At 38.5% G+C, this 15587-nt stretch overlaps 1 protein-coding gene across 1 annotated transcript in view; it reads left to right on the plus strand.

Moving 5' to 3' along the window:
• SON (SON DNA and RNA binding protein) overlaps positions 1-15587 on the plus strand; it is a 33002-nt gene that overhangs the window by 7606 nt on the left and 9809 nt on the right. Inside the window, 5 exon segments of the mRNA XM_059392282.1 lie at positions 1-3696; positions 5356-5516; positions 7425-7571; positions 7741-7929; positions 15394-15504. The exon segment at positions 1-3696 is cut by the window's left edge and continues 10 nt beyond it. Coding sequence (XP_059248265.1) covers positions 1-3696; positions 5356-5516; positions 7425-7571; positions 7741-7929; positions 15394-15504 — 4304 coding nt within the window.

The following is a 15587-nucleotide window of genomic DNA, read 5'->3' on the forward strand; positions in this document are numbered from 1 at the left end:
CCATGGACTCCCAGATGTTAGCAACCAGCACCATGGACTCCCAGATGTTAGCAACCAGCACCATGGACTCCCAGATGTTAGCTACTAGCTCTATGGATTCTCAGATGTTAGCATCAGGCACTATGGACTCTCAAATGTTAGCCTCCGGCACCATGGATGCCCAGATGTTGGCATCTGGTTCCATGGATGCCCAGATGTTAGCATCTAGTACCCAAGATTCTGCAATGTTGGGTTCAAAATCTCCAGATCCCTACAGGTTAGCTCAGGATCCTTACCGGTTAGCTCAGGATCCTTATAGGTTAGGTCATGACCCTTACAGGTTAGGCCATGATGCCTACAGGTTAGGGCAAGACCCTTATAGATTAGGCCATGATCCCTACAGACTAACTCCTGATCCGTATAGGATGTCTCCTAGACCCTATAGGATAGCACCCAGGTCCTATAGAATAGCCCCCAGGCCATATAGGTTAGCACCAAGACCCCTGATGTTAGCATCTAGACGTTCTATGATGATGTCCTATGCTGCAGAACGTTCCATGATGTCATCTTATGAACGCTCTATGATGTCCTATGAGCGGTCTATGATGTCCCCTATGGCTGAGCGCTCTATGATGTCAGCCTATGAGCGCTCTATGATGTCAGCCTATGAGCGCTCTATGATGTCCCCTATGGCTGAGCGCTCTATGATGTCAGCTTACGAACGCTCTATGATGTCAGCTTACGAGCGCTCCATGATGTCCCCAATGGCTGACCGATCTATGATGTCCATGAGTGCCGACCGGTCTATGATGTCGTCCTACTCTGCTGCTGACCGGTCTATGATGTCATCGTACTCTGCAGCTGACCGATCTATGATGTCATCTTACACTGCTGATCGTTCAATGATGTCTATGGCAGCTGATTCTTACACCGATTCTTATACTGATACATATACGGAGGCATATATGGTGCCACCTTTGCCTCCTGAAGAGCCTCCAACAATGCCACCATTGCCACCTGAGGAGCCACCAATGACACCACCATTGCCTCCTGAGGAACCACCAGAGGGTCCAGCATTACCTACTGAGCAGTCAGCATTAACAGCTGAAAATACTTGGCCTACTGAGGTGCCCGCATTACCTCCTGAAGAGTCTGTGTCGCTGTCTGAACCTTCTGTGAGTCAAAGTGAGATTTCCGAGCCTTCGGCATTACCTGCTAATTATTCAGTGTCAGCATCAGATCCTTCAGCGTTAGCGTCAGAGGCCGCTGTGACTGTTCCTGACCCAGCATTAGAGCCAGAGTCTTCGGTTACATCAACACCTGTAGAGTCTGCTGTAGTAGCAGAAGAACATCAAGTTGTTCCAGAGAGAGCGGTGACTTACATGGTATCTGAAACTACCATAATGTCAGCTGAACCAACTGTATTAGCATCCGAGTCTTCAGTTATGTCTGAGACAGCAGAAACCTTTGATTCCATGAAAGCTTCAGGACATGCCTCAGAGGTGTCTCTGTCTCTCTTGGATCCAGCTGCAGCTAATCCAGAGGCATCACAGAGCACTCTAGAGCTGCCAGCCATGGCTGTTTCAGAGCTCCCAGCTGTGGCTGTCCCAGAGCCACCAACAGGGACTGTTCCAGAGCCCCCAGCAGCAGCAGCTGTCCTAGAGCCCCCAGCCGTGGCTATCCCTGACCCAACAGCTGTGGCTGTCTCTGACCCAATAGCTGTGGCTGTTCCAGACACACCTGCTGAGGGTGTCCCGGAGACCCTGGCCTTGGCTGAATCTGAGCATGTTACCACTCCTGTGCCAGTTGTTTCTGCCCTGGAGCCTACTGTGCCTGTGCTGGAACCAGCAGTGTCAGTCCCTCAGTCTAATACAGTTGTTTCAGAACCATCTGTTCCTGTCCAAGAACCCACTGTGATAATTTCAGAGCCTGCTGTCACTGTCTCAGAGCAGACCCAAGTAATACCAACTGAGATGGTTTTAGAGTCTACACCAATGATACTGGAGTCTAGTGTTGTAAAAGGAGTGAATTTACTATCTAGTGATCAAAATACAGCTCCAGAGATTGGCATGCAGGAGATTCCCATGCATTCAGATGAAGAGCCACATGCTGAAGGACACCTGAAGAATGACCCATATGAAAGTGAACATGGTACAGATACAGACCTTAAAACAGACAATCATTTTGTTGCTCAAGAGATGGAACATAATACAGCGTCTGCTGCCAGTACTGGTGCTGTTGGTGAAATTGGTGAAGGGAATATTCTGTCGATCGGTGAGACTAAACAATGCACAGTATTGGATACCTGCTCTAGTGTTAGTGAAGCTGATGGAGGAACTCTGTCGTCTGCTGGCCCTCTTGCTCTTGAACCTGATGCAGTGGGAACGAGTAAGGGTATTGAATTTGCCATAGCATCTGCTCTTGGTTCAGTTAGTAATTATGATGCTGAAGTATCTTTAACTGCTCAAGATACTGAACATGACATGATCATTTCCACTAGCCCTAGTGGTGGTAGCGAAGCTGACATAGAGGGACCTTTGCCTGCTAAAGACATTCATCTTGATTTACCATCTAATAACTTTATTAATAAGGATGCAGAAGGACCATTATCTATAAAAGACTGTGACCAGACATTAGCAGTTGCTCTCAGTCCTAAAGAAAGCAGTGGAGAAGATAAAGAAATACCTCTCCCTACTAAAGAGATACAGTCAGATTCAGGATTTTCTGCCACTATTGATGATATTAATGAAGCAGATTTAGTAAGACCATTACTTCCTAAGGACATGGAACGTCTTACAAGCCTTAGAGCTGGCATTGAGGGACCTTTACTTCCAAGTGAGGTTGAACGTGACAAATCTGCTGCCAGTCCAGTTGTAATCAGTATACCAGAAAGAGCTTCAGAGTCGTCTTCAGAGGAAAAAGATGATTATGAAATTTTTGTAAAAGTTAAGGACACACATGAGAAAAGCAAGAAAAACAAAAACCGGGACAAAGGTGAGAAGGAGAAGAAAAGGGACTCTTCATTAAGATCTCGAAGTAAGCGTTCCAAGTCTTCTGAACACAAATCACGCAAGCGTACCAGCGAATCTCGTTCTAGGGCAAGGAAGAGATCATCTAAGTCCAAGTCTCATCGCTCTCAAACGCGTTCAAGGTCCCGTTCGAGACGCAGGAGGAGGAGCAGCAGGTCAAGGTCAAAGTCCAGAGGAAGGCGCTCTGTATCAAAAGAGAAGCGCAAAAGATCTCCAAAGCACAGGTCAAAGTCCAGGGAAAGAAAAAGAAAAAGATCAAGTTCCAGGGATAACCGGAAAACAGTTAGAGCTCGCAGTCGCACCCCAAGTCGTCGGAGTCGGAGTCACACACCAAGTCGTCGAAGAAGATCTAGGTCTGTGGGGCGGAGGAGCTTTAGTATTTCCCCAAGCCGTCGGAGCCGCACCCCAAGCCGCCGGAGCCGCACGCCTAGCCGTAGGAGCCGCACCCCTAGCCGCCGGAGCCGTACCCCAAGCCGCCGGAGCCGCACCCCAAGCCGCCGGAGCCGCACCCCTAGTCGCCGGAGAAGATCGAGGTCTGTGGTTAGGAGACGAAGCTTTAGTATCTCACCAGTGAGATTAAGGAGATCACGAACACCATTGAGAAGAAGGTTTAGCAGATCTCCCATCCGCCGTAAACGGTCCAGGTCTTCTGAAAGAGGCAGATCACCTAAACGCCTAACAGATTTGAGTAAGTCATTTTAATTAATGGCATCGTAATAGAGAATGTCTTAAATAATTGTTTTCTGATCTTAGAGTCAGAAAAGGGTGATTGGTTGACAGTAAGTATTTCTGTCTTTAAGTTTCTTTAGTGGACTCTGGGAACATGGGTTTGAACTGGATGGGTCTACTTACATGTGGATATTTTTGATAAATGAGGTGGTAGTATTGTATTTTCCTTATGATTTAAAATTTTTTTTTCTTTAGCACATAGCATGTAATACATATACAAAATATGTGTTGATCTGTTTATGTTGTCAGTAAGGCTTCCAGTCACCAGTAGATTATCAGAGTTAAGTTTTTGGGTAGTCAAATTTACATGCAGTTTTCAGCTACACAGGAGTCAGCCAGTGCCTTTAACCCTTCTCATTACTCAAGGATCAGTGGTAATTAGATTTGCTTGTATTTGGAAATTGTGTAGGGATAAGTACACTTATAATTAAAGGTTTTTTGTTTGTTTGTTTTTTTAATTTTTTTAAAAGGCCTGTTTTGGACTGTGGTAGAACCAAAGTGTTTTCATGCTTGAAAGTTTTAGTTTGCTTCAGCTCTCTTCCATAAATAAAGATAGAAAGTACAAGTCTAGTTAATGACAAGGCTTATATGCTCAATTGTTTTATTATATCTGTTCCAACATAGATTCTTACAAATAGGCCTAAAATTACAGTATCTCTTTTTTAGTAAGTTACATGTTTGAAAATGGCAACACAGGGCTGTTAAATCTGTGTGAAGGTAATTCTGATTGGTATAAGGGATAAAGAACGGAAAGGAAGTGAATAGGGAATTTTGCATGTGTGGAGTTTTTATCTGGGTGGGTGATACTAGCAAAACAAAGTCAAATTTACTAAAATGACTTGTATTTTAATAATCTGCTTTAAAAAGTGAAGTGCACTTGTTTCTCTTGATGTAATAAGTGTGTGGGGATGATTAAAACTTGATGGCTAGTGTATTACTACCTGCAGTAGTACTGGATAATTTATCATTACCTTAGTAGATTGGACATTTCTAGGTCAGTCCAAAGAAGAAGGCCCTAACAGAACAGTGAGGGAAAATGCATCCAGTTCAACAAAAGTTGAGTTCTTTTTTTATTCATAGAATGACATCTTTGAAATGATTATAGGTTGGTAGAGGAGACGTGGATAAAATGCATATATGTCTCTTTTACTAAATCATAACCTGCCAAAAAAAACAGATTGTGGTGATTACTGTAAGTACTGGTATAGATAAGGCACTTTGGAGAAGTGTTAAATTCTGACTTAAGTCCTGTTAGAAGAGTTGGCACTTGTACTTGGCTTAAAGAGTGATTTAAAATGTCAGATATTAGAAGGAAAGTTCAAGGGCATCATAGGAAAATAAAGAAGGCTATGCCGTGTGTGTGTGTGTGTGTGTGTGTGTGTGTGTGTGTGTTAGAGTGACCATTGTATAATTTAGCTATTTTGTATAGTATTTGAATGGGAAGCTAAATGTCAACTTACTAGCGTCATTTACTTAAAAACTCAGCCAAGGAGTGATTTGATCACAGCTGTATATTAGGGCAGAAAATTGATGCTTTTAATTTTGTTGCCATATCAGACTTTAGATAATACAAAGTGTATTAGCCTGTAGGAAAACTGCTTATATTTTCCTCTTCCAGATAAGGCTCAGTTACTTGAAATAGCCAAAGCTAATGCAGCTGCCATGTGTGCTAAGGCTGGTGTTCCTTTACCGCCAAACCTAAAGCCTGCACCTCCACCTACAATAGAAGAGAAAGTAGCTAAAAAGTCAGGAGGAGCTACTATAGAAGAACTAACTGAGGTAAGCTAGACAGAATTTGTTTACATTCTTAAATGGATTATTTCAGTGATGTTGACTCTGGAGCGTGCCAAAACCCGAATTGTGGGCTGAACTGATAATGGCTGGCACCGAGTGGCCAAAACCCGAAATACAGATGTGGCAGCGGCAGAAGCTCTGTTTAGCAGGCCATTATCCGGGATGGCTAAGCTCCGCTAGCTAAAAGTTACTTCCCATTACTTTTGCTTTCCAGTTTTAGAAGCCAAACTGACTGAGGAGTGGGACGGTTCGTTTGAATGGAGGAGGTGTTGAGTGAGCAACACGCAGAAGCTCGCCTACAGTTTCGTTTCCATTCACGACGTGTTCACTGATCGCCACGAGTATACTGCATATACGCAAAGACACAGACAATCTTCAGAAATGATCTTTTGCCACCGGAGCTTGGAAATTAATGAGAATAGCTGGCCATTGCCTGAAAGGAACTTCTTACGCATCAACATTTCGGGTTTTGGCTGTTTGGTACCAGCCATTGGTGATAATGGCCGGCCATTATCAGTTCTTCCTGCGGTTCGGGTTTTGGCAGTAACATATTTTAAACACACTTACTTTTGTTTTTAAGAATTTGATCTTTTCAACTGAGGCTTTTTTTTGGCTTTGTTTTGTTAATATTATTTTTATTTTTTTTTTTGGGAGGACGCTGAAATATTGCTGCTAGGATCCAGAAATATCACGCTGTTTCATATATTGAAACTTGTTATTGGCTAGCCTTATGCCAGCCTGCCACTGTCAATATATTCTGTTCCCCTTTACAAGCTTGGTATATACTCTGTGTTTTTTGGCCAGTTGAGCTTTTTATCCTATTGTAACATTTCAATTGATGATGGATGTGACAAATTCTGCTTGTATAGACAAGTCCACCCAAATTTATTCTGACCTTTTTATAAAGCCAGGTAATGGAGTCTGTTCCTTAGCTTCTCGGGAAGGAATGGACTTAGCTTTATGTGTCAGACCTCATCAGTTAACACCCTCTCCATCATGCCTTATTTTTCATTCTTGAGTTTTGTTCCTTTAGAGACTCAACTTACTGAACATTTATGGAGAGACAATTACATCTAACCTAGTTGGAGAAGTTTCACATTTTTTATTTTGCCATGCATTTGGGGGTTCATATAGTTCCTTAATTTGTTTTCAAACTTAGATTTATTGCAATATGAATTACAACTTTTTTAATTTAAGAACTTAGTGAAAGCTTCTATTTGCGCATCAAATCTCAGCTCCTTATCTAAAACCTTGTGAACGCTTAGTGTTTCCCTTATGTTTTTAAGCCTCATTTTCAGACCTTTTTTTCTTCCAGTAAGTTTCTCACCTTTATATCACCATCTAACTAGGATGACTCTTTTTCTTTTCCTGCCAATCCTTGTTCTTAACTATGAAAATCTGGCTTAGAATTCTTCAAGGAATAGCCCTTGATTACCAAATTCTGCCTGATTCTGTTTTCTCTTAAGCTTTTGTTGTTTCAGCACTTATGTACTCAGTTTGTATTATATCAGTTTGCACTTGTTAATTGTGTTGCTCTGTAAAAGCGTTCCTCAGTTATTTCACGTGTATGTAATTCTCTTTCTTGAACTAGATTGTAAGCTCCTTGGGAGCAGGGACCATGTCTTCTACTTTTTTTTTTTTTTTTTTTTTTTGTATTCCCTGGACAGTGCCCAGTACAGTGCTCTGCACATAGTAGGTGCTCAATAAATGTTGTTGACTGACTGACCAGCTAGAGTGTGTTTAAATAATAGCTAATAAGTTAAGTTACTTACCTAAAACCTGTTGTTAATCTTGTTTTATTGCTAAAAGTTGATTTTATGTGGTGTTGATTTTTTAATTGCATTTTATTCCATATAAAGTGTAAGATTTATTTTTTGTTTTTATTTTTTTAAGAAATGCAAACAGATCGCACAGAGTAAAGAAGATGATGATGTGATAGTGAATAAACCTCATGTTTCAGACGAAGAGGAAGAAGAACCTCCTTTTTATCATCATCCCTTTAAACTCAGTGAACCCAAACCCATTTTTTTCAATCTGAATGTGAGTATTAGAGTTTATGGCTTGATGAAACAGCATAGAGACTAAATAAAACTCGAATTTAGTGTTTTAATTTTTGGATTATGTACTGTGAGAAAAAATGAATGAAACTGTTTTCCGATTATGTTGAAAGTCTTTTCAGTTTTAATTAAGGAAATACATTATTTTTTAGATTGCTGCAGCAAAGCCAACTCCACCAAAAAGCCAGGTAACGCTAACGAAAGAGTTTCCTGTGTCGTCTGGATCGCAACATCGAAAAAAAGAAGCAGATAGTGTGTATGGAGAATGGGTTCCTGTAGAGAAAAATGGTGAAGAAAACAAAGATGATGATAATGTTTTCAGCAGCAATTTGCCCTCTGAGGTAAGTAAGAGGAATATTGTGTTTTTTGTTTTTTGTTTTTTAATACCTGAATCTCCCATTTTATTGTTACCTTATATCTGATTTGGATTCTGTTTCACTCTTCTTAGGGCCGGGTTAAACGGCAGGGCCGGGTTAGACGACAGATGAAACAACCCGCAGCTTCTCATTTGACAGTAACTCGATGCAATTCACTTTGTGGAACCAAGCCACAAAGTGAAAAGCATCGAATTGCAGAGAACAGTGTTATCACATCCCTACCCAACATTGGGCCCTCCTTGCACTTATGGGAAGGTAGCCCAAGGTACAACTATTTAGCTTCCCGTTTTGCTTCAAGGCTCTATAGCTCTAGATTTTGGTGGTAGCAAATCCCCTGGGTGGAGGGATTGAGCAGAGAGAGGCAGATCCTCAGGTTCAACACAAGAACTGGATTGGAAAAGGTCATTGTAGGCTGATGTGTGAGCATCTTGGATACATAGTCCATTGCCCTTAAATAATGGTTTCTCTGGGTTGTTGTCAGATAGCCTTTAATTTAAATCATTTTCCCTTCCCTGTGTTACCTTGGCCCTTTGGAATTCTTGTGTTTAACCTAATGCTCAGCCTTGGTACTCCTATTTCCCTTCTCCTTCCCCTTTGCTACTATTAAAAGTTGGAGAAGTGGAATTCACACCTTGAAATTTCCATGAGGCTATAGTTGTATCTTGTCAGAATGACGCAGTAGTAATGCCACGTGTCAAAACAACCCCATTAAAATGCTGCCTGATTAAATAATGTGCTGCTAAGTACAGTGCACATGAAAACAGCAAGACTGTATATATATGTAAATATATATATATATCTGTATCTTTGTATGTATCTCTGTATCTGTACCTTTGCTGTATCTTTTAATAAACAGTTTACTTTTATTTAACTTGTTGTGCAAAATCACGCTTGGGGGATCTGGGGGGGTGGAGACTTACTAGGGGGGGGTGGGAGTTTTTGAATGATACTATAGACTAGTTATCACCTCTTGCCCTTGGTTCCAAAGCCCAGATGTTTGTCCAAGCACTGGACTAGATACGATGCCCTTACAATGTGGGACTTCTTCCCCACTTCTTTTCTTGCAGTTCTGGGATAACATAGGTCAAAGAGACCTGTTCTCTCCAACTCGGGTTCCCTTCATTGGCCATATCATTTTCCACTAAACACCTCCATTATTACAAATAAATCCTGTTTGTAAAATCAGAAAGTGAACAGAACCCAAATCAGAAATCTTTTGATAGTGTATTTTTTGCCCTGGGCTATTCACAGGTGACATTTTCACTGTGGTGTGGTTTTTTGTTTTTTGTTTTTGTTTTTTGGACCTGTGGCATTTTGAGAGAGAGCAAGTTCTATATGATTAAGCCAGACATGATAATTAGCTAATGCAACTTATAGTCCCCAGTGATGATTTATATTTACATGGGATTCAGCAGTTGAAGCAAGTTAAACTATCACCAGTGAGGAAGGCATAGTTGGTTTGGACAATGTTTTAGTAAAGCCAGTTCAGTAGTTCAGTTGCTAATTCCCCAAATCAGGCTACCTGCACATCTCAAGAGGGAAAGGTTAACTGACATTTGCAATGGACTTAAATCTTATAGTAGCTGAATATAAATCATGATATGAGGGCCAAACAGACTTATTTAGAAATTCTGATACATAGGCTTTTGGTAACTCGGAGATGAATCATTTAACAGAGTTGGGAAAAACACAAGAAGATTATTTATGTGAGAAAAAATTTTAAGCTGAGTGAAGCCCTAGAAATATTGAAAAATTCCAAGGGATTATCCTGAGACATGATCATAACTATTTTAACCTTAGTTGAACATGGGAAAAATGCTTAGTGAATCCTGATGAATGTTTTTTTTTTTATTAAGACTATGTTTTATATATATATATATTTGAAGTTTAATACTCTGCCACTTTCAGTCTTGACACTGATAGTGAGGTGCCTTAGCCATGTCTCTCCTCAAAATTCATTGTCACATTTTAAAAATGGGGGGAATTATTCCAAAGAAATCCCGAGGGGAAAAGTTGGGTGTTCAAATTTAATATTAAGCGGTCTTTCATGAAAGCAGCAGAAAAAGTTCAGAGGGCTTAAAAAAGTGGATTTCTTCTGTGGGAGGTTATATACAACTTTTGATATCAGAACTCTTTGAGCTAGTTTCTTAGAAGATGAGACTGAAAAAATATATAGGTTAACTTTAATTTTAAGCAGAAACAATCCCAAAAGTTTTACAAGAGGAAAAGGAGTAGGGTTTTGTTTTGCCTTTTAGATCTCTACTTTTATACAACAGTAATGGTAAACACCTCGAGGAAATGGTCACAATATAAAATGTTTAGTTCCAGTTACTTAGCTATAGCTTGCAAATTCATTTGTAAGATTATGTTCTATACACCAGTGTTTGTGGAATACTGTTGGTGTCATTTATGGGAGCATTGACCCTTTTGATTCCCTGTCAGGGGTTGAAATAAAGCCTTTTTGTAGAGTAAAAGGAAAGTTCTTTCAAATGGTCATGTTTTAAATGAGTAGTATTTTTTTTTTAACTTACCAATCTTTTTCATTTTAATGTAAATGGAGTTTGTGGTGTTTTTAGTTTTGAGCTTAAAACATTTAAGCAAAGATCACAGATTCGATCTTAGCTTTGCTGTAATCCTTAACCCCACCAATTGTCTTGCACATGAGTGCTCTTTGACATAAGCGTGAGTGGATAGATGTGGATGGATCAACATAAATCCGTATCTTACGGATTATCAGCTCATCAGACTGTGCCTTACTGCCATAGCATCGTCTTCCTACCCTGAAGCCAGCCAGCAGCATCCTCAGTAAGGAGTGACTACAGAACTTTGACCCTATTTGTGTGAATTTGAATCAAAAACAGTGAAATCAAAAATGTTGGAAAACTAATACATAAAAAATCGTCCTTGGGGGCACTAATTCTTGGTAATTAGGATAGAGACTTACTGGGTAGAAGATTTAAATGTAATCTTTGACATAAAATTTCCTTGGGTTTACTATTAATCATAAATATTTAGAGGTTCAGAGGGAGGTAGACAGTGTGCCTGGTTTGTTTTATTGAAAATTCACATCCCAGTGGAGCTACAGTTCTCTTAAGTGTAGAAGTTCTAAATTTATAGTTTAGGAAAGCTCAGTTCTTGGAATAAGATGTAAGTTTTAACTGAAAATTAAACACATGAGTCCTGGCAGCGCTAGAATGGTTAAATACAGCCTTGTCATGCATTCTTTCCTTGGATTCTCCTCGGTGATTAACACCGAATTTCTTGGAACCATTTAATAGGTTATCTGTTTGTTTTCTTATTGTAGTTTATTTAGATTAAATGTAGAAGAGTTACACTAGAAAATTCTATATAATGTAATAAAAAGATTTATAATTCGTGGTTTAAAAACCCAACGCATGACAACTGAGATACTCTATTTTGTGTGGCTTTTGTTTTTGTAGTTGTCATCTTCTCTTTGTAACTTGTTAATTTTTACCAAGTATTTTAAAATCCTGTTTTACATATAGGTCAGATGCATTTTCTTAGTTTCATGTGCTTAAAATTAAAAGGTTCCTTTTATACTGTCTTTTAAGATACCTGCAGTTATCTTTACAGATTGTAATTGCCATATTACAGGGCTTCTTTTCTTTTCTTTATCTGACTGACCCCCTCCTAATACTTCTTTTTAGCCCTTTTGTATCCTTTCATTGACTTTGTAAGAAATACCTAAGGTAATAGTTTTATTTATGTAAGTAGTTGGGTTGACAAAAGGGAGAAGTAAATTGACTTAGGGTTTGTGTGTGTGTGTGTGTGTGTGTGTTTTTTTTTTTCTTTTTGATTTAGGGTTTTTTAAAATGAAGAAGATAACAGAAGGCACACAATAATTTGGGCTGTGAAATGCATGTTATACTATGGATTTCATTATTCCTGACACTTGTGGATTATGGAAGAAGTAATTGGTGGTGTTGCTGTAGTACAGAGATAAAATAACTTGGATAGGTTTTTATTAATATGAGAACTGGAATTATAATTCAGTATACTCTTACATAGATTTTACTTCTTAGAATAAGTTCTAGCCTAAAGGAAATTAAACATTTCCCCTGTTACAATACTTAGAATATTATTATGGTATCATAATTAAACTTGAAGAAATCTGCAGTATATTAAGGGAAACAAATAAGGCTTGTTGATGACAACTTGACAATACTACTTTATGAGATTTAAGATTATTTCCCCATTTGCTTTTAGAAGGGCTTTAAAAAAATTTATTTTATTTTATTTTATTTTATTTATTTGACAGAGAGCACAAGTAGGCAGAGAAGGGGGTTTTTGGGGGGGAGAGGGGAAGCAGGCTCCCTGCTGAGCAGAAAGCCCCATGTGGGGCTTGATCCAGGACACTGAGATCAAGACCTGAGCCAAAGGCAGAGGCTTAACTCACTGAGCCACCCAGGCACCCCTAGAAGGGCTTTTTAAGAAGCATCATTTTGGTACCTTTGACATATTCCTGTTTCTGAGCAACGTTAAAAAGATGGTTAAGGCTCTGAAGTTCACTATATAGTATAACCCACTGTATACTGTTTATGTACACACATATATGCACAACATATAGTCCAATGTAGTCACTGGCCACTGAAAGATCAGTTCATTTATTGCCCTAGTAGACACATTTCAAGTGCTCACTTGCTGTCATTGTAGAGAATGTTCTAAAGAATAGCTCTATACTGTAGAGAATGTTCTAAAGAATAGCTCTATACTAAATGCCAGTGTTCTAAAGAATAGCTCTATACTGTATGGGAATTTTAATGCTGATACATAACATTTGGTCTAGTCCTTGAGTATTAATGCTTTGGGGATTATATTTGGCTTTTTGTGCATTGTTGCATATTTTGAATTACCTTGAAAACCGGAAACATGGTTTTTGATTCAAACTCTTGAGGATCCTTGAGCGGTTAAGATAATCCTGGTTTATTTTATTTTGAGTATATTTCTTCACATTTAAAAATACGAATATAAAACTAATAGATTAGTGTTGGGTAATAAGGTTTTGACATGAATTTGCAGCTCACTTGGTAAGCCTGTTGAGTAAATTATGTTACTTCAGGAAGAAAGTAGTTGTAATTCTATCTAAAGCAAATTTATATTAAACATCAAGGTTGTCATATTAAAATTTCTTCCAGCGTGAGATGTGAATATAACAAAGTATTACTGAGATTTGAATGAAGTTTCATCCTGGGGATAAACGACGAGACATTTAGGTTATCTGCTTATTCAGTAAAGCTTAAAAAGAAAAAAGTATGAAGATATGTTTCCAGATGGCGGAATTCAAAGATAGGTGTATTCATTTGCTTTCCAGTTGGGAAAAATTTTATTCTGGAAAAGTTGGGAACTTTCAAAGCCATCTTAACTGCCTATTTAAGGCTAAATCCATAGTTGGAAATTGGGAATCAGGGCTTAGGGTGGTGGGTAGATAGATTTTCCACATTACTTCCTATAAGCTTAGACTTATTTGAATAAAAACCCATCTATATCTAAACATCAAAAGTTTATAGACTGCTACACAGAGTAGTTCAGGCAAGGTTGATGAATAGTATTTGGGGTGTATTTGGTGGGCCTTCGAATTACATCGATAATCCTGCCAAACAGTTTTAGGAAACATCTAAGATAGTCCAAAGGAATGTAAATTTCAGCCCGAAATATCTGGGTTCTCATTTAAAGTACCAGCATTTAATCAGAATTAGAGTAGAAGTAAAGAGTGAAGATACTAAAGCTTTTAGTGTTTACTTGTGATTTTGCCTACATATTTTTTATAGGCCCCAGACATAATTAGTATGGATAATTACTATATTGACTGAGAAATTTAAGATCTTCTTTCCTGTGATCTGTAAACAGTATAATTACAGAATGAGTTTAGATTCATTTTACTTTTCATTTTTAAGAAGGTAATACAGAAGAATCTGGGTGAAAAAATTTTTATTTTGCTAGCAGAGTATTATGATTCAGCAAGATAACTAAGAGTGATGCAAGAAAAGGGTTCATTCTGAAGGTAGGAAAAGGAAGATTAGTAATTCTTTTTTTTTTTTTTTTTTTTTTTTAGATTTTATTTATTTATTTGAGAGGGAGAGAGTATGAGAAGGGGGAGGGTCAGAGGGAGAAACAGACTCTCTGCCAAACAGGGAGCCCAATGCGGGACTCGACCCCAGGACTCCAGGATTGTGACCTGAGCTGAAGGCAGTCACTTAACCAACTGAGCCACCCAGGCACCCAAAAAGATTAGTAATTCTTAATGCATGAGATAGAACTAGTCTCTCATTGTCACATATTCCTTTTCTGCTATATAGGTCTTTGATTTAGAAGAAGTATTTCATATGCAGTACACAGATACAGATAGCCTTTATTTAGCTTTTAAGGAAAAATCCTTAGCCGTTAGCGTATCTTACTGACTTCTTATGTTTGTCAAATCCATGCAGTACCCATTAATCATTCTTTGTAAATGAATTTGGGAAAACCTTCCCATGTCAAATAAACATTTTCTGAAAATGAATTTTCTTGGGTGCTAAAAATTGGTGAGTTGATATAAGTCAGTATGAGCTCTTAACATTAGAATAAAGAACATCAGATACTTAATTTTTCTTTTACGGTTGAGCCTTCCACAAATCTGGTAAATTGGGAATGTGCTCTAAAGATTACCCTTTTAAGAATTTTCCTGGACATTATGAAACATTTAAAAAAGTTAAACTATAAAATCAATCTGCTTAGCACAAAGTTTTTACAGGTAAGGTATGAGCTTTGAAAAGGAAGACCTAAGTCCATTCAGATATACCTCATTTTAAGTGTTTTCCATTCATGTTCAGTACCCCCACAGAAATACTTTAATTTGGGTCATTAATGTATGTGAACTGAGATATTTTTCAAAGAAATGGAGTTCTTAAGACCAAATTACCCCTGAGCATCCGTAAGAAGATGAAAAGCTGTGTGGATGAGTGAAGGGGAGACCACTGATAACAATAGTGGTTTTCTGCTCGCTTGTTCAGGAACCTTGCTTATTGCTTCTGAACATTATCCCAATAAGTAAGGTAAAATGAAAACTAATGCATATAAAGTTAGCAGTTAGAAAATAGTTCAAAATTTCTCAGTTTTTTGGTAAATGACTCGTTAGTGAAGGCCAGAGAGTTTTAAGTTCTTGGCAGTTTTCTATGATTGTAATTTGATAAAGTAGAAAATATGAAATCATATTTTGGGTTGAGTTCAGCTGCTGCCTCTGATACTTTATAACTTCTCTTAAATCCTCATCTACTTTCCAAGTTTCCTTTTTGGCATTTTTTTCCTGTACTTTGCAAGATTGTTAATTTTTAAGACTATTTTCTATGACATGTAGCGGCTAAAGAGCATTTTTTAGAATTTAGGGGGTCTCTCATAATTTGAGATAATTATCTATGTTTTCTTTCTTAGCCTGTGGACATCTCAACAGCAATGAGTGAGCGGGCACTTGCTCAGAAAAGACTCAGTGAGAATGCATTTGACCTTGAAGCCATGAGCATGTTAAATCGAGCTCAGGAACGGGTATGTAGTTGTTCTAATGTCTAAGTGAGAATTTAATTAGATAGTTGTGTCATAAGCAAAGTCTGTGGCATGCTGTTGAAATG

Source organism: Mustela nigripes, chromosome 2 (assembly GCF_022355385.1).
Source record: "Mustela nigripes isolate SB6536 chromosome 2, MUSNIG.SB6536, whole genome shotgun sequence".
Lineage (NCBI taxonomy): Eukaryota > Metazoa > Chordata > Mammalia > Carnivora > Mustelidae > Mustela > Mustela nigripes.